The 26,409-nt window shown below is 40.7% G+C and overlaps 1 protein-coding gene across 4 annotated transcripts in view; it reads left to right on the forward strand.

The window, feature by feature from the left end:
- TANC1 (tetratricopeptide repeat, ankyrin repeat and coiled-coil containing 1) overlaps positions 1-26,409 on the forward strand; it is a 216,512-nt gene that overhangs the window by 121,811 nt on the left and 68,292 nt on the right. For 3 of the 4 annotated variants that reach the window (XM_084642572.1, XM_084642573.1, XM_084642574.1), the window contains 4 exons: positions 10,979-11,239; positions 19,424-19,549; positions 21,203-21,484; positions 22,466-22,617. In XM_084642572.1, coding sequence (XP_084498698.1) covers positions 10,979-11,239; positions 19,424-19,549; positions 21,203-21,484; positions 22,466-22,617 — 821 coding nt within the window. The remainder of the gene's footprint in view (positions 1-10,978; positions 11,240-19,423; positions 19,550-21,202; positions 21,485-22,465; positions 22,618-26,409) is intronic. The other variant, XM_084642575.1, reaches the window with a different exon arrangement.

The raw sequence follows: 26,409 nt of genomic DNA on the forward strand, positions 1-26,409 counted from the left end.
GCGCACAAGACCAGATTTCATGGTCTGTGACACGTTTTTCATGGCCATGAATTTGATAGGGCCCTACTTATTTAGCACTGAGCCTACTGATGCTTGACAGAAACACATAATGCAAACAGTCGTGCAAAATATTTGTCATTATTTCAGTACCTCCATTTAGAGAACTGGCTGGTGAATCCCTGAGTGCAGGCTGCTATGTTAGTGTTACTTCCCAGCAGGGTCCCGAGTAAAATGGAAAGATCATCTTTCGTGTTAAACAAAACTTGAATTGAGCTAACTTCAAAGCTGTTGTAAAAGTGGGGTTTGTTTGTTATGTTAGTAGTTAAACCACGTGTTAACTCATTAACTAATTAAGCCCTTTTAAAAATTATTAATTTCTATCATGACTGCTAACTTTACCTACAATAAGAAAACAAACATAAAATATCCCCTTAACTTGAAGCTACGACGCTTTCTGTGTTCCAATGCCTTCTAACTGGAAAAGTGACCTTTCAGTTCTACATAAAATCAGTCAGTTGTCAAGATGGCAGCTTCTTAATTGACTTGTGTAAGGCACTAAACATTTTTAGTAATCTCTGTATATAGAGATTAGAATATAGAGATTAGAACATTTTATTATAATGAAGGTGTGATGCTGGCAGACCAGGTGCCATGCTAATTCACTTGTGTATACGTTCTTCAAAGTGATTGTTAAATTTATAGGAGTGTATTTGGCGTTTAAACTTCATGAAAACTAGTGGGATGTTACTTGCATTGTTTTCATTTATCTGTATCCTGTTATAATGTAGTAGCAAACATCTACAATGTGTATACCCCTATAACTTAATAACCTATCAAACAAAGCATCAAACAAGAAAGAAGTGTTGGGGAATGCAAATGAAGAACTTTAACAGAAAATTGCTAATTTCAAAGCAAGTGGTCGGGTAGTTGAAGACTCAAAAATGCATCCTCACTCTCCGTCATCAAAGGAAAAGCCCACGTGGGTAGTGGCCCTGTCAGCTTGTTTTCTGTGAGAAGAAGCTATAAATATGGATTCAGGGAAAGATCCTTCATCTCTGGACTGTTTGGACTCTTAGAGAGAAGTGTACCGGATGCAAAGCAGAGATCCCCAGAGACAATCTGGGAACCCTGAAGAGACTTTTGAGAAACTGGTAGTTTATTACATCACTGCCACCATTTGGAATTACAAACTGTGATTCACCTGTGCATATGTTTTACCTGCTTTAACCTCTCAATAATGCTACTTACTTTTATTAGCTAATAAACCTTTAGTTTACTATAGAATTGGCTACCAGTGTTGTCTTTGGAGTAAGATCTAGAGTGCCAATTGATCTGGGGTAAGTGACTGGATTCTTGGGACTGGGAGCAACCTGATGTGGTGTGATTTTTGGTTTAAGTGACCTTTTATCACAGAGTCTAGTTTGTCCGGGTGGCAAGATAGACTAGAGAGTCTAAGCAGACTGTCTGTAACTCCATGATAAAACTGGTATAATGATCAAGAAGTTCACATTTGTTATTGGCTTGGTGAAATCTAATTCTAGAACACACCACCAGTTTGGGATGTCTGCCCTATTTTCTGACAGTCTGCCCTGAGGTAGGCACTCACAGTCATGAGCCACTCCAGACAGCATGACAGATTGGTCTAGTCGTTACAGAATTCACATACCATAGGTCAGTTAACCTTAAAGATCGTAACCCAACACTGTTAAAAGTTAAAACTCTCAATATCAAATTTAAAGGGTTAAAGTTTAGTTACAATGAGTGGATCAGAATCGTATGAGGGTCTTGACGCAAAAGACCTTTTAAAAATGTGTAAAAATAGGGGAACATCCCATAAAAAGAGACTCAGACCAGGAACTGAGAGCTTTGCTCACTGACTTTGACCAGAGAGCAGGGTCTGAGCATCCCTATACTCTAGATGCCACAGAGACCGCTGCAACAAAACTGGTTTGGCTGAGGCACCTGGAAGCCAAGAAAGAACGTGAGCATGAAATAAGGATGAGGGAACTCTGGATCAAAGACACACAAGAAATGGAGGAAGCTGAGGAGAGAGCCTACCAAAGACGCAAAGCTGACGCTGAAATTGATATGGAAGCCCACCAAAGACACATGGAGCAGCTAGTAGCCGAGAACAAAGTGCATGCCATGAAGCAACAAAAGAAGCAGCCTCAGACTGTGAGTACATCCCCTCTCAACAGCAGGGAGTGGGAAAAAGCCTGCTCAATTTATCAAGAGACTGACTGCATTGAGCAGTTCCTATCCACCTTTGAGAGACTGTGTGGGATCCATAAGATTCCAGAGGATGAATGGATGCCTGTCCTCTTAACCCAGTCAACTGGGTAAGCCAGATAAGTTTTTAACTATATGGAGGAGACTAATGCTAAGGTGTATAAGAAATTTTGAAAAAATGTATTGAAGAGGCCTCTGAGTCCTATCAGTTCAAGCAAATAACGTAAGTATTACAAGATCTACAGTTAGTCAGAAAGTCAGTGACATGCAGTGTAGTAAAGAGGGCTACATTCACCATCTTTTGCTGATGGAAAGAATTTCAGATAAATGCATTCCCTCTTTCTACCATTATGAAGTTTTTGCTGATTTCCACTCTGGGATCTAGTGATGGTGATGATAATACGCTCTTCTATAGCACATTTCACTTTGCAGTTTGACCGTTCAGCTATTTTAGCATTTCATTGCAAAATGGAGGAATAAAACTTAGTAATCATGCCTTAGTAATCTATTTTAGTGTGGTTATCTCAGAAACAGATAGTCTTCCTGAGAACATGTTGTCGTAAGATAGTTAACAAAATTGTCCTCCAGTCCCTTATCATGTGTCAAGTGACATCCATATCTTGGAAGAGAGATTTTCTATTTGCTGGTTTCAGAATAGCAGCCGTGTTAGTATGTATCCGTAAAAAGAAAAGGAGTACTTGTGGCACCTTAGAGACTAACAAATTTATTAGAGCATAAGCTTTTGTGAGCTAGTAAGCTGTAGCTCACGAAAGCTTATGCTCTAATAAATTTGTTAGTCTCTAAGGTGCCACAAGTACTCCTTTTCTTTTTTCTATTTGCTGTCACGTAAGTTAGAAGAAGGAAAAGAATACATTAATAATTGTATTCTCCCTTTCTCTGACTTGTTTAGCATTGTGGCTTCTTCTACCTTGGAGATAGGTCAATTTTAAAATAAATCTTGGGGCTCACAATTTCTCAAAACCCAGCATCTGCAGCTGATAAGAGGGAAACTCCATTGTGACTCTTAAATATTACTTATTGTAAACATTAAGTGGATGTTTTTTACTTTTCTCTTTAGAAAATTATATGAACTCGTTTCACAACTGAAAACTCTAACATGTTAGTAGAGGTCACTGTTAGCCAGAAGTTTAATTGATTAAGCTTTAGGATATGCCTGTGAGGTAAAGTAGGTAAGTACTTTACCCTGTTACCTATCTGTTAAACTGAGTCAGAGAGGTTGTCACTAGCCTAAGGTCATACATCAAGTCATTAGCAGAGCTGAGGGTCAATATAAAAGTTTTGTCAATATAAAAGTGCTTATAGCAATATAACTAATTCAGGAAATGATGTAAGCTACACCAGTATTAGGCATCTTTATGCTGGTGTAACTATTTTGGTTTAAAAACAAAAAACCCCACGCTTCCAACTTGAAAAAGCTTGACGGGTAAAACTGTTAAGTGTAGATCAAGTCTTGGGCTCTTCTGGTAGATACTCCTTGCCAAAGTCTGAAAATTTTTATAGCTTCTGTAAGATAGTGGTAAATAACTATATCCAGTTGTTAAAAAGTTAGTCATTTTTATTTGAAATTTTCACTTGTCTAGGGTTTTTAAATAAATGATTGCGCTGCTCACTGAATGCTCAACATTTTAGATGTATTTTATTGAAAAAAAATTGATTTTGCCAATTGTTTAAGGGCTATGCGCCATATTAATTCACTAATAATTTAAGAGCTATTTAAGTTAATAAGTGACATTCATTTGAGGGCAAAATTTGGCCCTAACAATGGACTTAAATTATCCTAATTTTGTGCCGGCATGAGCTCTTACTTCCCCACCTTGGAAATAACCAAAAAGTCTAGATTTTAGAAAACCAGACAACTGCTCACTCTGGCAAGTGAGATGGGGTTTCCCCCTCTCAACTCACGTTTCATACCTTGGCATAATTTCCTTTCTTTTAAAAGGAGCCTCTTCCAGTTATAACTCATTTCATTAAAGCAATTGTCTCTTCTTCATCGGGTTAGGGAACACACTCAAATGGAAGTTTTGACACCACTTCCTATAAACGTTTTAAAGAGGCATTATAGAGTTCTCTTTAAGTCTCTTATGGACTCCACTATAATTAAAATTTATACTGTCAAAATTATCTTAATTATACCCTAACCTACATCATTTTTTTTTCTGTTTATTGTTGTGGCTTTACAGTTATTTGCTGGAAAAATGGGGTTCTCCTTTCTTGCTTGTAAGTCTTGCAGTATTTCGTATATACAGCTCTGCAATCCAGTAGTAGTCTATGTGCATACTATATGTATGCAGCTTTATTTTTATATCGTTGAGCACTTACAATACAATATGTGCTCAATGTTGTGTATAATATAAACATTAACTCAAACTAGGTACTTTTTAGTTCGCTCCAGTGATGAGGGGTCTTGTTGAATAATTGAATATGGGTTTGAGGGGTGGTGGTGGAGGGGAAAAGCAGTGTTTGAATTTAGTGGCAGCATGAAAAGAGACTAGGAATGATCCGGTTGGAAGGAGTGCAGAAGGAAACTGGAGCAGACATAGGAAGGGCAGTATTGTATAGTGTCTTGAAATTGTGTGTGTGTGTGGTTTCTGACCCTGAGACCCTCATAAAAATGATTTGCTATAGTTCATGATGGACATATTCTACTGAGCTTAATGATTGATTTAAAATATAGCCTTCCATCTCTCACATCTTCTCCCAAATCCATGGAAAACAAATTCCTTGGGAATACATTTGGAGACTGTTTAAGGTCTGTGTGGCCCAGACCTGCTCCATAGATGAGATAGGCAGAAAAATCGGGAGTATAAATTACTGCTCTAAAAAATTCTTAGTCACTGTTACCAGCCTATGAATCTGTGTGGAGGGGTATTTTCCAGAAGTGAAGGGGGAGGGGGGATACACCTCTTATAAATAAACTTTATTTTAGTTTTGTATAAAAAATATGTATAGTTGTGCATTCAGATTTGTTAATAGCATTAAATGTGCATTTTGAATAGAGTTTAGCAAGTATATCTTTTGTAAGGTTTTCGGCACAGTTCACCCAACCATGAAAATAGCTTGTTCTTCCATGCTACTTAAGAAGGCTTCCATTGTATTTCCATTCCCACTTGGTTATTCTGGACCAGCAGGCCCTTTGATGGGAAAGCTTCCCTCCCCTCCCCTACTGCTAGCTCAGGCTTCTTTTAGTCTTCTAATGCTTTACTGACATCGTCTCTGCTTCCATTGAGTTTGACATAATGGAGGTGGAGGCAGGTTTTCATCTTTAGCAGTGAGCTAAATAGGAGAAAAGCCTGGGCTACTTGCCAAAACATAAGCTTTCCTGGAAAAATGCTATCCTTTCAGTATGGAAGGCTTGAGTGGAACTCTTCACTGGCATTATTTTTTGAATCCAAGGGGAATCTTCATTTATAATATTTCAGAAAGGGCCAAGTTGTTCAGACTCAAGAATAAAAATGCAGTAACTGTGTCATACAGAAATGTGATGAGGATTACTGAATGCTTTATAAAAGCCTTAGCCTTGACAGTCCATAATTATTATGCCAAATTGTTGGTATTTCTTTAAATAAGGTCCTTTTTTAAAATGTCACTTATAAATTCCTTTAAATGTAATACTCAAGCCTGGTTAACACCTGAAACTTAGGACAACCTAGCTCCATCTCTCAGGGCTGGGAAGAGTTTCACTCCCTGTGCGATGTAGTTAGGTCAACTTAGCTGTGTTGACTTAATTATCACCTCTAGAGAGACTGATTTACTTTATACACAGCATGAATTGTGAACATCATCTAATATTTTTATCTAAAGCAGAACTAATTATTTTTAAATGTGTTGATTTTATAAACATGGCTGAAATAACAAACTTTATAAGCCCCCAAATGCATGGGTGAATAAGCTAGTAGCTTAGTTTGGTAATCAGCACACCTGTACATAATCTTAGGGCTTGTCTGCACAGCGCATTAGTGCACACCAGCGTGTTGCATGCAGTACTGCTTGACTACATCAGTGTGCACTAGGAAACTTTTACTGTATGCCAGCAGGGTCCATACAGACAGTGCATGACGTATTGGTGTACACTAGAATTTACACCCCAGCTGATGTGCACCAACACACTGTGTAGACAAGCCCTTTGAGATTGACCTAAGTGCACTTGCTTCTGTAGTTGCTCAGTCCATAGAGGCTCTGTGAGCCTCCTGGGTTACTTATTCTGAGGAATCACCTCTCTCTTACCTGCTGTTACCTCCCACTCTCTTGGATGAGGGGAGACAGTGCCAGTTTTAGTCTTACACTGATGCTTAAATCTGACTCTTTAATCTCATTTATCCCCAATGGAGGATGCAGAGACTAGATGAAAAAAAATCTGTGGGACGCATGAATTCTTGAGATGTGCAATGGTGCAGAATTCCCCCAGGAGTAAATAGAAATGGGATGAAATTTAATAGTGCGAAATGCATGGTCATCCACTTAGGGACTCTCAACAAGAATTTTTGGTACAAGCTGGGGAATCTGTCAGTTGGAAGAGACAGATGAGGAGAAAAACCTTGGTTAATCACATAGAATCATAGAACTCAAGAGTTAAAAAGTACTGCAAGGGTCATCTTGTCTAACCCCCGCCAAGATGCAGGATTTGTCACAGAAGTTGCCAATGTGATGTGACTGCAAAAGGCTAATGCAATCCTAGGACACATTGGGTGAGGTATTTCCAGTAGAGATAGGGGAAATATTACCATTATGCAAGGCACTGGTGAGACATTATTATTATGTGCAATTCCAATCTCCCATGTTTAAGAGAGAGGAATTCAAGCTGGAACAAGTGCAGAGAAGGGCGACTAGAATGATCAGAGAAATGGCGAATCTACCTTATGAGATGGTTGCGGGCTCTGGGAGGGAGTTTGGGTGCAGGAGTGGTCTCCAGGCTGGGGCAGTGTGTTGGGGTGCTGGAGAAAGTATGGGGTGCTGGCTCTGGGAGGGGGCTCAAGTCTGGGGGTTGGGGTGCGTGCTTACCTTGGGCAGCTCCCAGTTGGCAGTAGAGCGGGGCTAAGGCAGGCTCCCTGTCTGCCCCAGCCCCATGTTGCTCCCTAAAGTTGCCAGCATGCCACAGCAGCCCCTGGGGTGGGGAGCATGTGACTCCTGCAAGCACTGCCCCCGCAGTTCCCATTGGCCGCAGTCCCCTGTTCCCAGCCAATGGGAGCTGTGGGGGTGGTGCTTGAAGGCAGGAGCAGTGTGCAGAGATGGACTTTTAGCAGCTGGAGATCACGATCGACTGTCAGAGGCTCCAGGATCGACCAGTTGATCGCGATCTACTGGTTGGTGATCACTGGTCTATGGTATACCTTCATGCCATAAAAGTCTATTTTGTATGGGAAATTATTTGTTGTTGCTTTCCTGTTTTGCATTGCTTTAATTGAAAAAACCGCACAAAATTATAATTAATCCTTGGTGTTAAATGCATTCTGTACAGATTGAAATGTTTCTGAAATTGGTAAGCCAAATATTTTGGGATGTTTTAATCTAAATTTCATTTACAGATACATCAACATTCTTTACACCAGGATTTTAAAAAGATGATTAGGGAAATATTCCTTCTGATATCTTGAGTTGAGAGCCTTCATTGTTACTTCATAATAAGCATATTGAAACAGCAGCTGTTTTTTTCATACTTGTAGTGGATTGTCAGGTGGCTTGTTTACTGAACAAAAATTGATTAGAAAAGGAAGTGGGTGGTGCAGTTTGCTATTGTATGTTTGTAGACAGCAAAGTTATAATCTGTGGAATTGTTACAAAGCTAGCCATGGGAAAGATATATTTCAAATTTTAAAGTTTGGTATACATCAAAACCACTGTATTAAACACCTTGTCTTCTGTGAATGGGAGCAGATTATGTTATTACTGTTTGGGTTTTTTGTTTTTGTTGTCACTCATTCTGTAATCTCTGATAAGCAGAGGTGCCTTAGGATAGGATAGATCGGGGTGGGCAAACTACGGCCCGCCGCATCCGCTCCTTCAGACTTTTTAATCTGGCCCTCAAGCTCCTGCCGGGGAGTGGGGTCCAGGGCTTGCCCCGCTCCATGTGTGCTGTGGCTCTGCGTGGCTCCCGGAAACAGCAGCATGTCCCCCTCTCCGGCTCCTACGCGTAGGGGCAGACAGCGGGATCTGTACACTGCCCTCTCCCTAAGCGCCGCCCCTGCAGCTCCCATTGGCCGCCGTCCGAACCCCTTCCACCCTCCGAACCCCTCGTTCCTGCCCTCCTGCACCCAGAGCCCACACCCCCAGCTGGAGCCCTCACTCCCCAACCCCCTGCACCAGCCCGGAGCCCCCTCCCACACCCTGAACTTCTCATTTCTGGCCTCCAGCCGGAGCCCTCACCCCCTCCCGCACCCCAACCTCCAATTTCATGAACATTCATGGCCCGTCATACAATTTCCGTACCCAGATGTGGCCCTCAGGCCAAAAAGTTTGCCCACCCCGGGATAGATTCTTAATCTGCTTTCTGTTGACCCAAGTTTGGAAGCTACAATGTTGGCCACGCTACGTGTGCCAGAATACACCAAGTGTTGTACCAATCTTACATCTGGTCCAAAATCCTACATATCACTCAGATTATGAACCTGCTTGCAGCAAGACCGAGTGCTTAAGCACTAGAGCAGGGGTAGGCAACCTATGACACGTGCGCCAAAGGTGGCATGTGAGTTGATTTTCAGTGGCACTTACACTGCCCGGGTCCTGGCCGCTGGTCCGGGGGGCTCTGCATTTTAATTTAATTTTTAAATGAAGCTTCTTAAACATTTAAAAACCTTATTTACTTTACACAAACAATAGTTTAGTTATATATTATAGATTTATAGAAAGAGACCTTCTAAAAACATTAAAATGTATTACTGGCACGTGAAACCTTAAATTAGAGTGAATAAATGGAGACTCGGCACACCACTTCTGAAATGTTGCTGACCCCTGCACTAGAGGACCAACGTGTCATAATTAGTTTTTTCTTTTGCTTAACGAATTACCGTATCAAATTGATATTTTAAGATTTTTCTTTTTGCTTTACAGCACTTTAGATTGAAATGCTAACCTAATGTGAAGATTATGTTATTAGAGATGGAGGTTGGAGAACTCCTCTCTGCTGTCAGTTTAGGCCCTTATGTACTTAAGCATATTTTTAACTTTAAGCATGCGAGTAGCCCCACTTAAGTCAACAGGGCTACTCACAGGTTTAAACTTCAACATGTGCTGAAATATTTTGCTAGACGAGGGACAGTAAAAACTAAAGAAAATGAAATATACTTCGTTTGTAATTCAGCTCTAATGTTTTTCTGTTTAAAAAAAAAAAAAAAAGGTTAGGAGTCACAACGACCTTTTTAAAATAGGAATACTGCTCTATTCTCCCTGCCCCCAAATTTCTACCCAACAACAATAAATCTCAGAATATGAGATCTTTTGGTCATCCTTTTTGTTTGTTCATAAATGTATAAATACTGAAAATTGGAAGTATTAGTGCAATGGGTGAGGAAGAATAAAAAGCGTTAGGCCAGAGTTTTTTAAGGGCTTTGGAGGTATCCAGATTATCAAAGGCAAAATGAGAACCACAGCTGATAGAGCTGGAAAGAGAGCCCCCCACACTAATCTAGAAGCAAAGGACAGGAGCTAGAGCATAATTATTCTGAATTTCCTCTAACTCTAACATAAGGATTGTCCCTTTTCATTTTGATTTCACACATACTTCACTATGACATATTCTGTGTTGTTAGACTGTGAAAGAGCTATGCTAAATCCCCAGCATGCAGTTTTATGTGTGCTTTGCTATAGATTGCAGCATGCCTAGGAAAGTTGTATATATATCTAAATTCGCATGGTATTCTCAAAAACTTATTATTTTGCAAAGAGACATATGGAAACAAATGTGGGAGGAACTGTCTGAATATTTTGGCACACTTAGCTAGGTCAGCATTTTAGCTTTCCATCTTGGATTTACAGAAAGCAGGTCAGGAATCTGTCCTGTCCTAAAGTTTCACTGTTATTCAGAAAGTACAGAATGGTGACTTTGGTAGAACTGTCCCAGCCTACTCTGGAGTTGAAAAGTGACCCTTTTGTAAAAAGTATATATTTGGAAAAGTGACTTATCAAGAATTTATTTAAATTCTTGATTCTTACTTTTAAAATGCTTTATTGTTTTATGTTTTTCTATTAGATTTTATTAGTTGATCAAAATTTCTTGTTTATAAAAATACTTGTAGTAGTTTGTTACATTATTAAATTTAATTTTCAAAGGAATTTGAGATTTATTCTTTAAAGGGTAGTTTGTTCCCTCATTGAAAAGAACTGGATAAATTATCTCCCACACATTACATGGATTTAAAGGAGTTTCCAAACTGCCTTTTCATTATCTGTTTTATCAGACTTTCTCTTTTCCTGTAGCCATAGAGTTTAAGGCCAGAAGAGACCACCAGATTATCCTGACTTCCTGTGTATCACAGGCCGCCGACACCATTCAGCACTCTAAACCCAGCAACCAAAATTAGACCAAAATATTACAGCCCCCTGTAGGAGGAATTGAGCAGTTTGTTTTCATGGACAAGGAGCATTCTTCTAATTGAACAGAATACATTGTATGGAATTTACTTGGATGTTACCTGTGTAAACTAAAATGCCATTTGAATAGTAAATGTGTCATGCCACTGAAGTGCCATTGTGGTACTTCATCCTCCCTAAGTTTTTAGGATTTTTGTTTCTTCAGCAACCATAACAAGTTCATCTGAAAATGATGATCGCAGCGGATCCAGTTTGGAATGGAGTAAGGATGGGAGTCTCAGGGCTGGTGTACATCAAGGAATTATTCATGATCGAAGGGCAGATAATTGTTCACCGGTTGCAGAAGAGGAGACAGTTGGGTCTGCAGAGAGTTTGTCTAAAGTGGAAGTGTGTACTGGAGATGGGCCTGTTTCCTATACACCAAGTTCTAGCTCTTTAATAATGCCTCGTCCCAACTCTGTTGCAGGTAAGGAAGCACTGAACTAGAGGAGGAGGAATTTTTCGTGATCTAATTGTACAAAATGAGGTTTTGTATTAAAGTTACAACATTGCTAGTAAGATATTTCTTTGTAGGAAAAAGGCAATTACTCTGCAGTGAATTGAATACATGTTTATTACTTTAAATTGTTTTCAAGTTTGAACATGGATGTTATTGTTGAGACACTTATAGTATATAGTGCCATCCATAGGAATATGTTTTTCTTCTACTCTGTGGGCTTTTTAATCCGGATATGCACTTATTTACTGGGTTTGTAAATGTACCATTACTATTTTAAATTGTTTCTGGTGGGGGGGTTTACTTCAGTGTTTTTTTTAACTACTGTCTGTTGGCAATGCACCTTCAATACAGCTCTGGAAGAGGTGAGGTAGATTAAGTTATGGTTCGAGTATTGTTGCTAGAATTAACTAAATTCCAGTTGCAATGCCATATTTTCCCCTCACTTATACCTGTGTAAACCCATTGACAATTAGTATGATACAAACTTTCCAGAACTGGCAAGGGAAACAAATATAATGACAGTAAACTCAGTTAAAACAAATGAAAATTAAAGTTTATAAAATCCAGAAGATGTAGACTGAAGGAGCCCCCCTAACATAACCAGGCCTTGCCAGGAGTTAATGATTTATGGAGGGGAAAAGTATTATGCTTGACTGGGAGTTGAATATAGTCAGCATTCCACAGTTTTAAAAAAAAAAAAAGGAGCTGTAGTTTGAGATGTGAAATAAAAATTGCTGACTGATATTGGCGGGTCTTAGTTTAAAGTTTTAACTGAAGTTTTCTGAGCCTTTTTCTCTAGGGAAACATTTTTTGCAGTGAGTGGGAAGTTACTTCTGTAACCACTGGGATTTCCAGTGACAGTGCTCTGGTGCAGAATATATTAGCGGTGCTGGTCTGAGCTTAAAGATACAACAGTATCACCACTCTATTGCTCAATAATTTACAGTGATAATCTGTGATAAGAGTATCATGTTTTGCGGTGTTTTTAAATTTGAAGCAGCAAATAAGTGGGGCTGCACTGGAAAAACACTGGGATCCATTCTTCAGTTGATTTTTAAAGGAAGTGTAATGTGGCCCTATTCCAGAAAGGATATCCAACAAAGTGCAGTAAGTTGGAACTGACATTTGAAAAATACACTAGTATATGGCATAGTGAACATAATCAAGAACTCCGAATTTGTCAGCAAGGTACTGGATGGGAGGTTTTTTTGTCTTTTAGGATTATATTTTTCTTATTTATTATAACTAGATTGAATGATTCAGTTGTATTGTGAAATTCAGTAATGCATTTGAAGCCGACAGAAAGCACAGTCTTGATGTGCATAGTCTGACTGAGCATTTAAAATGCCTTGAAAATCATTAGTACATTAATTTTGAAACAATGAAGGCACCACTGTTAAGTGAAGGATTACATTACTTCTGAATATTATATTGTGCAGGGTCTTTCTGTTAAAGTCTACAGAGGGAGGGAGTCGAGATTTTTTCCAGTAGACTGCTGTGATTACAGAGCATAACTTTCCAGTTTTCTGCTATGCTTGCTCATTAGCTTCATCCTATTCACTCAGTTAGACCTCCTGCGGAATGAAAATTTTAGTCTTAGACTGTGCAGTGACAAAGAATCCTAATGAATTTGCATGACTTTTCCATTATCCAAAGATGAGTTAAAAAGAGCAAACTGATGCAGCAGACTCTTTTGGTATTGGACCCAGTACTGAAAACTGCACTGAGTGAACAAGTGTGGAACTGCCATCAGCACCAGGGTGTCCATTGGTACCAACACCAGCACCATGGGAACCACACCCATTAGCATCACCTATAGAGGAGATATGCTCCTCGTCACCATCCTTGGGGCACAGCGCCTTACCAGCATCGATCAGGGTGTCATTCCCCATATAGTCCCCAAGTACCACCAGAAGACCAGAGGAATTCTTCTGAACTCCACCACCACGAGACTGGCAGTGGCCCAGCCAGGAGCCTGTCAACCATCTGTATCAATATAGGATGCTACCCCCTTCTGGGGTTGCTGGAGGCTTCCCAAGTCTTGATGAAACATTCTCCTCTTTTAGAAAGAGAAGATATCCCTCTACCATAGCATTATTGGCAAGACCACAGATACCAGAATACCAGGAGGAGTGGGACCCACAGGCATAACTTATCAGTGCCCAGTGTTGCCCCCTAAAGACATCTCCTCCTTATCACTGGACAAGGCAATTGCCTCAGCACCGATCCTGACTCTGGATGGTTTCAGTGTGTTCCAAGAGTTCCTGCAATGGATTGCAGACACACTGGAAATCGAGACTTGCGTTAAATCTGAACAATCTCACAAATGATTGGAAGTTCTGTGGTCTGTGAATCTTGCCAGAGCCCCTCTCCCTATCAATGAGGGATTACGAGTTCCAGCCAGAGCTTTGTGGCCACTATACCACCACTGGCAAAATGTATTGAGAAGAGGTCAGATGTCACCTTCCAGGTTCAAATACATTTACTCACACTCCAACTCCAGATCTCTAGTAATCTCTGCCATCCAAAAGAAATCACACACTAGCAAGAATGCACCAAAGGAGGAAGATCCAAAATGTCAGTTCGGGAGAAAGTCTTCCTGCTCTGCCTATCTCCCGCTATGAGTGGCTAATTGCTGAGCTCTACTCGCCAAATATGATTTTCTGACATGGGGCAGAGTGATGCCATTTGTCAACAGTCTCCCATATGAGACTGGACAAGACTGTAAGGACATTGTAAAAGAAGGACACTAGTGGCAAAGATGTGCCTACAATGGATACAGCTGATAGTGTGGCTAGGCCCATGGCCACCACTGTGACCATGAAGAGAGCATTCTGGCTCCCGGCTTGGGCATTCCTTGCCAAGTGCAAGCCACAATCAAAGGTTTTCCATTTGAGGGTTCAGAATTATTTAGTAAGAAAACAGGAAGTGCCTTCCACTCTCAAGAACTTTAAGGCAACCTGTAGTCCCTGGGAAACTACAGACCTCTAGTGTACTGCAAAATGTACTGCACTCAACAGCAACATCAGCAGAGACAGAAGACACCTTCATACCACAGGCAGCTGGACTGTCAGTCAAAAAAGGAAATGAGATATGATAGAGGATGTCAATCCTCTTCAACTCCAGCCATGCATACAGTTCTATCCACATAGCAGCAAATTTGATAGCTCAGTCAATAGCTGTATCAAAATCCGTCATATGAGCGCCTGTAGTAGAAGCTGCCTTGCCTCATTCCTCCAGACATGGTCAGCCATCTCCACTGACAAATGGATGCTTAGACCATCAAATTCTCACTATATCCCATTCCCTTTCCACATCCCTTTTGAGGGACTCTCCTGATAGGAGAAGAGTTTACCAATATTGGGTTCTGCCCTTTGGACTTTCCACGGCATGGAGAATATTCATCACATCCACAGCAGTGGTTGTGGTGTACCTAAATGGAAGAGGGAGTACATGTCTACCTGTACCTGGATAACTGGCTGTTCTGGAGCAGATCTCATGGGAAGACCAAGATAGCCCTAGATCAAGTAGACTTCCCTGTTCTTTCAGTGTAGGTTTCTAGCAAACTGCAAGAAATCATCTCTAATACCATCCCTGATTATAGAATTCATAGGAGCTCTACTTGACTCATGGTGAGCATGAGCATAGAGGGGCTGGTGGAAGATGGATTGATACCTACCGTCCCATTTGTACGGACAAGACTGTCCATAATGATTTGCATGTGCCTAGGGTTACTAGGACACATGTTGTCCTGTACCAACTTGACCCCACTTATATCCATAACAACACTGGCTAAAGCTGGTGTAATGCCTAGCCAAACACAGTGTGAACAAATAATTCACAGTACTACTCCAGGTCTGGTAAAAACTTACCTGATGTCTAGAACCTTTAAATGTGAGAAAGCTAGTGTCCTCCATGTCCCTTCCCTGACAGAAGTGCTTATTACAGATGTATAAGGGGCAGTTTTGGTGCCCATCAGAGTTGCCTCCAAATGCCAGGTCCTCTGATGATCCAAAGCTGCTCATGAATGTCCTAGACCTGAGAGCCATCAGGCATTCCTTCTTGTTCTGTGGAACTGTAGTACAAACCTGACAGACAATATGTCAGCAGTGCATTATGTCAATAAACAAGGAGGTGTTTGTTTGTCCCCCACCTGCCTGGAAGTCATAGAGTTCAGGGAATGGTGTCACCACCATGTTGTGACCACACTGGCCTTTCATCTAACAAGGGTCAAAAATGATCTTGCAGACTTTATGAGCAGGAACATGGTAACTAACTATGAGCAGTCATGGCAGAAATCCATCCTGGACCCAGTATTCTGGAAATGGGGAATCCCGACCGCCAGCCTGTTCCCCAAATGTAAAGCCTTTTGATCTAGGACGGTATGAGACTAGGATCTTCACCGGACACCTTTCTTTTTCAGTGGTCTTGAGACCTCCTCCACACCTTCCCACAGATTCTCCTGATTCTCAGGTAATATGCAAATCAGAAGGTACAGAGTTATTGTTGTCATACTAGCCCCTTATTTGCTGAGAGAACTCTGGCTGTCAGCCTACGTAATGTCTAGCCAACCTCCCATTTGCCTCCCTGCCTGCCTGCACAGATATAGTGTCTGAGAGTCAGGGTCAGATACTATATCCAGACCCACAGTTCTTGCATCTGATGGCCTGGCCTGGATGCTGGCTGGATGACCATCACTGACTGAGTGCTCCAGACAAGTACAAGGAATTATTAAGCAGAGAAGGATGGCTTCCACTCTGCAAAATGGGAAAGGTTTTTCATATGTGGGCAACTCCAAAACAATGTGAATCTGGTTGAAGGGCTAATCCCAAGCATCTTGGACTGAAAGTCTACCTAGCTGCAATACCAGCATACCATCCACCAGTTCAGTCATGTTCTGTTTTCTCTCATCTCACAGTGTTGAGGTGCACAGGTGACCTCATCAGCCTGATTCAGAAATGTGCCAGTTTCAGAAGTTTGTAAAGCAGCCACCCTTCGTTAACATTACGGACTTGACCTGGCAGCTAGGACAGATACCAAGTTTGGAGGAGCAGCACTTCAATCTCTGTTTGATTAACACAGCTGATACTCCTCATACCCACCATCCAGACTGACTGCCAGTCACGGACAGTGGAATCCACACTGAAACCTACTCAAAGAAAATAAGGTTATTTACCCTTCAGTATCTGTAGTTCTTTGAGATGTGATAGTCAGTGCATATCCCAGAACCTGCCCTCTGTCCCTGCTTTTTGCAGTCCTTAGCTGCCCAAGCTTTGAAGAGAACTGAAGAAGGGTCTGCCCTTCGTGCCAGAGCATGAGGAGACTCAGGGTTCATGGGCAAGCCTGATGGATACTTCTAGCAGAAAGAAACTGATCTTGTGCATATGAGGTGATGTGTACTTACAGTGGAATCCTCACAGATTACATCATCTCGAAGAACCACAGTTACTGTAGGGAAGTAAATGTGTTATTTCACTGTACATATGAAGCACAGCTTTGTAAAAGTTGCTTGAACTGGGAATAACCTAATGACTTGGATCTTTGTAATGCTAAAAACCCTCCTTTTTGTTAATTTGGGTTTACTAATGTGCATACAGCACATTGTTAACATTTTGTTAACTTGGGTTACTGGACTAAATTGGTTGATGTTGTTACTGACAATGCACTAGGCACTGCCCACATGTACAGCAAGGCACAGTCTCTGCTCCAGAAACACTCAAATGAAGGCCACCATGTTATGAGTGTGTAATTAAGATGGCGTACCTATGACACCTCTGAAAAAATGTTCCATATAAAACCACAACTCTAGCACGTTGTCTGTCTGTACACAAGAGGAATAAAAATGCTCTGATTTTAAACACCACTATTATAAAAAGGTTACCTTATTACAATTTTTTGATGCGCTAATCCATAAGCGGTACATTAGTAAGCTGCATTTACGACAGAGTAAGATTCTGAATTTTTTTTACTAGTATTAAATGATAAAATGACAGGAATAATATTTCACAGGTCAGTTGGTAAGCAAACCAAACACAATTCTAAAAATATGGGAGCCAAGGAACCACAAAATATATGCAAAAATAACGAGGAGTCCTTGGATGCATCTGATGAAGTGGGTTCTAACCCACAAAAGCTTATGCCCAAATAAATTTGTTAGTCTCTAAGGTACCAAAAGGACTCCTTGTTATTTTTGCTAATACAGACTAACACGGCTACCACTCTGAAAAATATATGCTGTTCATTTATATTGTCAGTTGTCTCTTTAGTAACATAGTAAATATGCTATACTAGTAAAAGTTTGCTTAGCCAGATATGGAGGATCTGGCCCTACATTGTTCAGTCTTTACTGAGATATGGAATGAGACTGCTGTGCATGTGTGAAAATTATCATTTGTGCAGATGAGTGGTTCCTATTATAAATAATAATTTGGAATTTTATCTAGATTATGAGAAATACTTGTCCTTGTAAACAATTGATTTATGAGGCCTGGAAGGGATAAGTGTGAAGAACCAGGCTTTGTATAGGGTCAGCTTACAAGGGTCTGGGAAATCCTTCCCTGCTCCAACTGCAGAGCAGCTATTACTGCAACGGCTCCCGCTTTCCCCTTCATAGAGGGAATGGCTGACAAGTCTGCGTAGCTGTTGATCCACTGTTCCCGGCCTGCCTTGCTTCTGTTACTCAGGGCTACCCAAACCTGAGCTGAGCTCCTTTATATCCTTCTGCTCCTGGTAGCAGAACTACACCATCTGACTGTGCACAGGGCCCACCACTACTGTTTTATGAGGAAGCGCAAGAGGGGAAAGACTGCACGATCTACCCAAATGTGAAATGTTGCTTTTGAAGACACTGCTAAGAGATTTAGGCTCAGAATGTGCCCCCCAGTATAACTGTTTGGTAAGTCCTCTGGGTCTTTAACATTTTTTTTTATTTCTGTCCCTCTTCATAAAATGTTTAAGAACAAAAGGGAAAAATTATGCATCATTTTGCTGGACCCAGGATCAGTTGCATTTATGAGCTCTCTACGGATATTGCAAGCAGCAGTTTACCAATGTATGTTCCTAAAGCTCTACTGACATCATTGATAGTGGTCTCAAACAACAAAGTAAAGAAGAAGCCATATTAATGTTGGTTTTGTTTGAAAAACAAGGGGGAGAAAGGGGAAATGAATGCCTGCCAAATGGAAAAAGACCTAAATGGTGGTAGGGAAAGAAATGTAATCTTCCACTTCAGTGCATTTGATCCCAGAGCACTCTATAAACTACATATAATGTGAATGACTTCAACCCACCACTGCAATAATAGTTCAAGGTTTCCATTTAAATGATGTGCAATAGTAAGTGTACTACAATATTTGTATATTACTTTTCTCAGTCCTAGAAAGAATTGGTAGTGTGCCAATACGTTGTGGAATTATCGGTACATTTTAATCCCATGAATACAGAGTGTGATCACGTGCTGTTGCAGAAGATTTCTCTTCCAATCAAGAACTTGTATAGTTAAGAAATCTATTTAGCTTTGCAAAGTAATATGAAGAGTCACATAGTTAATGGGGTGATTGTTAATGTTCTGGATGCGGTGAAATAGTGCACACAGTGTCTGCTTGTCTAATTGCAAGATCTGGATTGCCAGCAACTATGAATGAAATCACTGGGGCAGAAGATTCATCTAGCTACCTTGCTGTGTTTCTGCTTGGAAGTATTGAAGCTTTACTAAATAATTTCTGACTGCCCAGGCTTATCATAAAAATTCAACGTAAAGCTTTCTACCCCCTCACCCTCCTTAGCTTCTCACTAGGAATTTTAGCATAATTTAAAATTCTGGTAATATTTCTTATTAAAAATATAAAATAAATAAAAGCATATCTAATGAAAATGACTTTTTTTAAATGGACAGTTCATGGTGTGGGTAGGACATTTAAAATCTTTTTACTATCAAAGACTTACATTTACAGAGGAAAATGACCATGCTCATCAAAAATATTACCTAGAATTTGCGGGTGTAACTGTGCAGGAAAATTTATCTATGAATTCCATGTTGAAAGCATAAATATAATCATAAATAATAATTCATGCTGATATACAGTATTTAGTTTAGTTTTGTGTCATTATTTATTCAGATGAAAAAATAAACTTCAGTTCTTAATATCCTAGCAACAAGTTCAACCAAGTTAGAAGATCTGAGCTATTTGGATGGACAAAGGAATACTCCATTACGCACCTCAATTCGCTTGCCTTGGCATAACACTGCCGGAGGAAGAGTACAACAAGAAATTAAAGGTATTTATACATTTGTGGTTATTTTAGAATGGATACACAGTAGTTGTTTTAGTAATATCGTAAAGCTGCAAAAGCCTTTGCAAAAGAATTTGTAGGTGTAATCCTATATAAGCACAGGTTCTTGGGCTCCTCACGTGTTCAGCTGAAGCCAGAGGGTCTCCATGCAGGCATTCAGTTCTGCACTAGTAGATTCTATTACAGGTTCTGGGACATTATTGATCATAAAAAAGTGCTTGCTCACACTTCTTTTAGTATGGCATACTGTAGATCAGAAACGGAATATTTATTAAAAAATAAACATATATTTATATAATTAACATGCATGTGCAGTAAAACCTGGATTATCTGAACCTCGCATATTCATAACTGAATGATGTGCCTCCAATGTTTATATTGAAGATTCCTTTGATCAGCTAAGCAAGACTTCAGATAAACTTATTCAGTATCCTCCATGGCATTCAAATAACCAGGATGATACTGTATTTTAAAAAACAGATTTATATGCAATCCCAAGGTTATCCTTGCACCTGAATCTTGTTTATGGAAGAAAAGTAATTCATTCATTAAGGATTGGTGTAGTGGTACATAAATAATCTAGTATGGGATGCCCTTTGGGAAAATAGTGGCATTTTTTTCATTGCAGATTGTGTGCAATTTTTATTTTCTCATCTTAACTTTATTTTGGTCAATTGCTTTTTCTGTTCAGATTACCATTACAAACAGAAAAATGTAAGCAATCAAACTTCCATATTATTGCTCTTCAGTGAGTCGCTGTGTAGATGTTTTGGTGCCCTCATTCATATTCACTTTATCTTCATGAGTTAATTGCTGAAAAAACAGTTATGAAACAAATCTTTTCTTGAGAAATCATTTAATAATTGTGTTTTTTTAAAAAAATTTTCGCATGGTTAAAGTTATCTTTCCAATCAAAACCAGATTCATTAGCCCCTATAGCTCTTGCATTATCTGTTTGAGAATACAAATGAGAACAAGAAGATATATGTCAGATTTTCAGAGGTGTCGAGCACCTGCAACTCCTGTTGACTTTAAAAGGGCTGTATGAACTCATCACCTGCTGAGAATCAGTTCAGTAATGTCTCATTTACATGGCTGACTGATTTTGGAAGTCAAATAATCAAACTTTTTCATGCTTCTCAGTATTTCTTTACATTTCTCTATATATGTTGTTGCTGCTTCTAAGGACCTAACCAGGTGAAGTGCTTAGCACCCACAACTCCCTCTGACTCAAAACATTTCACAGGGCCGGGCCCTCAATTAGAAAAATTTGTTATGCATTTTCAAATATATAGAAAAAAATTGTTCTTCATTAAAAGTCAAATTATCACAGTTCTACAACATTTTAAATATAAAGGCTGAACCCCTGTCCAAAAAGAAAACCGCAAGAATTATTTGCATTTTATCATGAAGTGGTTTTAATCCACACTGAAGCTGCTAATTTATAGACAGTTCAATAAGTCATTTGTAATTGTTTGTTTTTATGATAAAAGTGCTGAAAAGAAATCCTCTCAAATTGTAAACGTACCCACCAAAAGTTATTGAAATTGTCATCTTAAATACTGCTGCAAATAAATAGGTTTTCATTACATAACAGTACTTGCTTCTAATAAACGTTTTTCCCTTTCCACTACTCAGCACGTTTTGTCCCTTATAAGCCTCAAGACATTTTGCTAAAGCCACTATTGTTTGAAGTGCCAAGCATAACAACAGACTCGGTGTTTGTCGGAAGAGAATGGCTGTTTCAAATGATCGAAGAAGCCTTGAAGAATCCAGAGCTGGAAGAAAACAGGGGAGCAGTTATTATTGGAAATGTGGGATTTGGAAAAACTGCTATAATTTCAAAGCTGGTGGCACTTAGCTGCCATGGAAGTCGCATGAGGCAAATTGCTTCAAACAGCCCTAATTCATCCCCGAAAAGTATGTTTCTTGTCTAAATAATTGTTTCAGTTATTATACTATACAAAGGGTCAGAATATTGCTTACTTTGCAGACATAAGTAATTACTGGCCTTCTTGTCCCCTGCATGAAAAGCTCTCCTCGGGGTAAAGGAAGTTCCAATAACCTGCAAGAGAATAGACCAGGGGTTCAACTTCTTAAACACACAGGCACCCACACATACCAAAAAAATCCCCCACTCCCCGGGTAGCTATGGAAACTCTGAATCTCCACCTGGCCTCCCAGCACTCCAAACTCACTTGGCAGCATGGCTCTAATGAACTGTGCTACCTAGACTCTTCTCCTCCTCCCCACCCCCACCCCAAAGCTATTGTTGGTTTGTGGAGGGAGGATGGTGCTCTAGTATAATCATACCCTGAAATGTGCAGCGCAGATTTTTCAAAGGCTTCACAGAATCTGAGATGAAGGGGAAGGTGATGCTAGGAAGGTGACACTTATCCCTTCCGTGCCCTTCTGTTGCCATTGCACTCCCTCAGTTTATTAGAGGTGACAGGATGATATAGTTCTATGTATTTACTCAGAGTACTTCCAATGCTGACACTTTTCAAATGTCCCATATTGATGATGTGACGAAAAGGCTATTATGATAACATAGTTAGTACTTTCCACACCAGTTGAGCTCTGGTACATTATATGATATAATGAGTTCTTGCATTTAGAATTGTACTTATTTTCACATCACTGTATTTATTTTCAGTATTTGGTATTTCTTCAGCTCAGAGGTCAATTAAATCACATAGAGAGTATAAAGATGAAAACATGTATATGCATGTCATGTTGTAACGCTTTACCTTTGAGGATGGTATATAGTGTATGTTTAAAAATCATGTATCTTAATAGTAAATTTTACCCAAGACTTTAAGAACTTCCATTATCATGTATATATTTTACCACACAGCAGTAGTCTGTAATCATAAGTTTGGTCTGTGCACTTTTTTATAGGCAGTGACCCCTGTCAAGAGATTCCCCTCACTAAATTACCACCGCCTGCTCCTTTCACAAATGGTAACAATACAGTGAAGATCCTGAGTTGTCCTGGTACTCCTGAACATCAAAATCAAATGGACAAATCTGTGAGATGTCTTGCTTCAAAGGTAAGCTTTCACCATTCAGTAGACTTCTAACACACTAAAAAGCGTTTAAACTCTGAGACATGGTGCTTTGCAGAACTCCCTGGTTGCGGTAGGGGTGAGACGGGAGAGTGATTTGGGACATGCTCATATAAGAGTGTACCACATGCATACACCCTGCACAGTTAGCCAGGTCTTTCTCCCTTCTCATGAGTTGCAACCTGGTAGCAGCCCCATTGCTCACTTGAGTCTGTGTAATACCTGACTCCTGCCTCTGCTGTTGCTGCTTTCTTGTCCTCTGTGTAATCTAGGTTAAGAGAAGGTAGAAATGTGAGAAAAAGTTCCTTTTGTTCAATATCAGTCACTGGCATCCCTAATTCCTTAGATGTCTACTGCTCCCACCAGATAGTTACTCCGTGTAGCTTCTTATAGTGCAATTTTGCATGAAACAAGGAAAGACAGAAGTTTTGCTCAAAGCAATTTGCAATGCACTCGTTGCTATTGTGTTTGGGCAAGGGTTACAGAAATTAAGATTAACAGCAAATTGTCTCTTGGATGGGACCGCATCCTTTGGATTCTCTTTCCCAAGTGAATGTTGCTAGGTCTTTCTGATGCAGTTGTTATTGTGGAAAAACTTGCAAAGTGAGGCCTGCAACATGCCTTAACCATGGCAGAATTTGGTCTCATCTCTTTCTCCTGTGATAGAGAGTTCCAGAGCAGTGAGTTCTCTATCAGAAATGTTCTATCCTTGTCTTCCAAGAGCCCTCAAGGCTGTCAGTTGTTGAGTCCTGGTTCACTATAGCTTCTAAATTGTGTCATTGGGGAGTGAGGTGGGAGAAAGGTAGTATGTAAAATAGCTTGAAGAGTTCTTCTAGGGTTTTAAAGATTAGGATCAATACCTTGAAACCAATTTGGAGTTGAATGGAGAGCCTGTGCAGGTTGTGGAACACAATCTTTGCTCTCTCCCATTTATAAGACAAGCCATCGCATGATTGATTGTTGATAGTTTGTAGGTGGTCTGTGGTATCTCAAGGTAAGCACATTTTGCAGTAATCTAGCCTGAATTTCAAAAAATATGGATCATTTGGGCTAGAGCTTTCAAAGATAAAAAGGCAAAGATTTTAACTGCCAAAGATGAAAAAAGATGTTTCCACTAATGGTCAAGCTCTCAAGAAAGAGATCTTTCCTATCCTAAATCCTCTTTCTGAAAAAGAAGATTCAGTACTCTCTGAGCTTCAGTGAGGAGACCTTACCTAGCTCATACTTTTTATAATATATAGTGCGTTTGTGAAATTTATTTTCCAGTATTGCCTAGAGATCCAGCCAACATCAGAGCTCCATTGTGTTAGGCACTATGCAACACACAGTAAGAGATGTTCACTGCCTTGAAGAGTCTACAGTCTAAAAACAGACAAAACTTACATAGGGTGAATTAATAACTATTTCTCCATACCTTTCCCAATTATTCGTTCACTCAATGTTAGAACTTTACATATGGGGTAGGGGGGAAGTGTGATTATTAATATAATTAGGTTCAAACCAAGCCCTTTGCTTGTGAAAATCCTAGAACTTTGGGGATGTTCCAGTGCTTAGGCCCACCTAGTGCCAGATACTCCTATGCTTTGACATTTTATGGATAGATCTATTGTTGATCTCTAGTTGGAAATGTTTCCCTGACACTGACTATTGCAGATTGGTTTTGCTAAAATATGGAAAATCATTATAAGTAATAAGAGCTTCAGCTCTTCTAAACATCAGAAATATGATATTGAACAAAGGAGCTAGGATGTGATCCTGTTCCATAATTATAATAAGGAGATTTTTGGCTGGTGATGTAGGCATGATATCATGTAGACACCATCCAAAGTTGTCCAAGACTTCCTTCAAGAAAACCAGAGCAAAGACTCAATCTCAGTCTTGAGAGCAAAGAGCATGCTGACAATGCCCTCATGATTCTCCTCAGATCAAATCAGTTTAAAGCTCTGCCACAGGGGCAGAAGAGTGTATTTGAACGTGATGTAAATATGTAGGGAATCTTGTGCTCATATTATAATATGTTCTGTCTAGTAAAATGTGTCTTGTGCTTGAGAACCAAAACAAGCTACTCTCCCCTGAGATGGAAACTACTTCACATCTTAAATTAACTCTTTTCTCAATTTGAAAAAAGTTTTTAAAAGCTGTATTACTGTAGTTTAGACTACATACTGATGATAATCTGTGACTATCTAGAGTATTTGATTACAACTGACTTCTGTATTAGATTATATTATGCTGAGAAACTGATTTTGCCTAAAGGATAAAAATATTCTACATCAGAGTTCCACATATTTTAAAAATATGTTTCTCATATTACTCTAAAAATAGGTTTCCTCAATCATTTGCAAAATTTTGTTTTAAAGGGGTGTTTTAAAGTATCTACTTGCATCCAGTGGAAAAGGTGTTAAAGCAGAGGAGGGCAAACTACGGCCTGCGAGCCACATCCGGCCTGTGGGACCGTCCTGCCTGGCCTTTGAGCTCCTGGCTGGGGAGGCTAGCCCATGGCCTCTTCCCTGCTGTCCCCCTCCCCCGCAGCCTCAGCTCACCATGCCGCCAGTGCTCTGGATGGTGGAGCTGCGAGCTCTTGCCAGGCAGCGTGGCTGAGAGAGCCACCAGCCTGCCTCTGTGCTCTAGACTGTGCAGTGGTGTGGCTGGCTCCGGCCAGGCGGCGTGGCTGCCAGTCCTGGTGCTCTGAGTGGCAAAGGAAGGGGACAGGGAGTGGGGGGGTTGGATAAGGGGCAGGAGGTCCTGGGGGGCAGTCAGGGGACAAGGAGCAGGGGTGTTGGATAGGGGGCGGTTAGAGGTGGGGGGTCCCGGGAGGGGGACAAGGAGCAGGGGGTTGGATTGGATGGGTCGGGGTTCTGAGGGGGGCAGACTGTGGGTGGCAAGTGGGAAGAGGCAGATAGGGGGTGGGAGCCAGGCTGTTTGCGGAGGCTCAGCCTTCCCTACCCGGCCCTCCATACAGTTTTGGAACCCCGATGTGGCCTTCAGGCCAAAAAGTTTGTCCACCCCTGTGCTAAAGAGTTTCAAGCCATAAAAACCACTAAATGACACACTTGTGTGAACTGTAAACATTGCTTTTCATTGTGATGGGTTGATTTTCACAGAAATAATCAGAACCCTGAACCGTGACTCCTCCTCACTTTAAGGCGCATTGAAGTCTTTTCTTCTTCGAGTGATTGCTCATGTATATTCCACAATAGGTGTGCGTGCTTGCCATGTGTGCTGGTGCTGGAAGTTTTTCCCCTAGCCATACCCGTAGGGGAACACCCCTGGCGACCCCTGGAGTGGCTCCTCCATGGTGCGGCGCCTCCATGGCGCACTCCCTCCACCCTCAGTTCCTTCTTGCCGCCAGTCAAGGTGCATCGGAACTGCTCTGCTCCAGCCTTGCTGTAGCTCGTCCCCAGAACTGCTTGTTCGTTCAGTGTTGGTACCTGTAGTTAGTTTTAGTTTAGTTTAGCTAGACAGCCTGGGCCGGGGCAGGCTCTGTGCCCCGGGTTTTAAGTCATGCGACACTTGTACGTGATTTATGCCTGTGAGTGATCCACACACAGACTGTTTAAGCTGTTTGGGGGAAACCCATCTCAGTGATCACTGCAAGATTTGCAAGTCTTTTAAACCTCGGACCAAGAGAGAAAGGGACATGAAGCTCCGGGCTATTCTGATGGAGTCGGCACTGACCCCGGCTCCAGCACGCCACTCTGAGTCGGCACTGGGCACCTCAGTGTCGGTGCGCAGTGACTCTTCGGCACCATCAACTAGTTGGCACTGCTCCCCGTC

The sequence above is a fragment of the Lepidochelys olivacea genome, assembly GCF_965140295.1.
Source record: "Lepidochelys olivacea isolate rLepOli2 genome assembly, chromosome: 11".
In the NCBI taxonomy this organism is placed as follows: domain Eukaryota; kingdom Metazoa; phylum Chordata; order Testudines; family Cheloniidae; genus Lepidochelys; species Lepidochelys olivacea.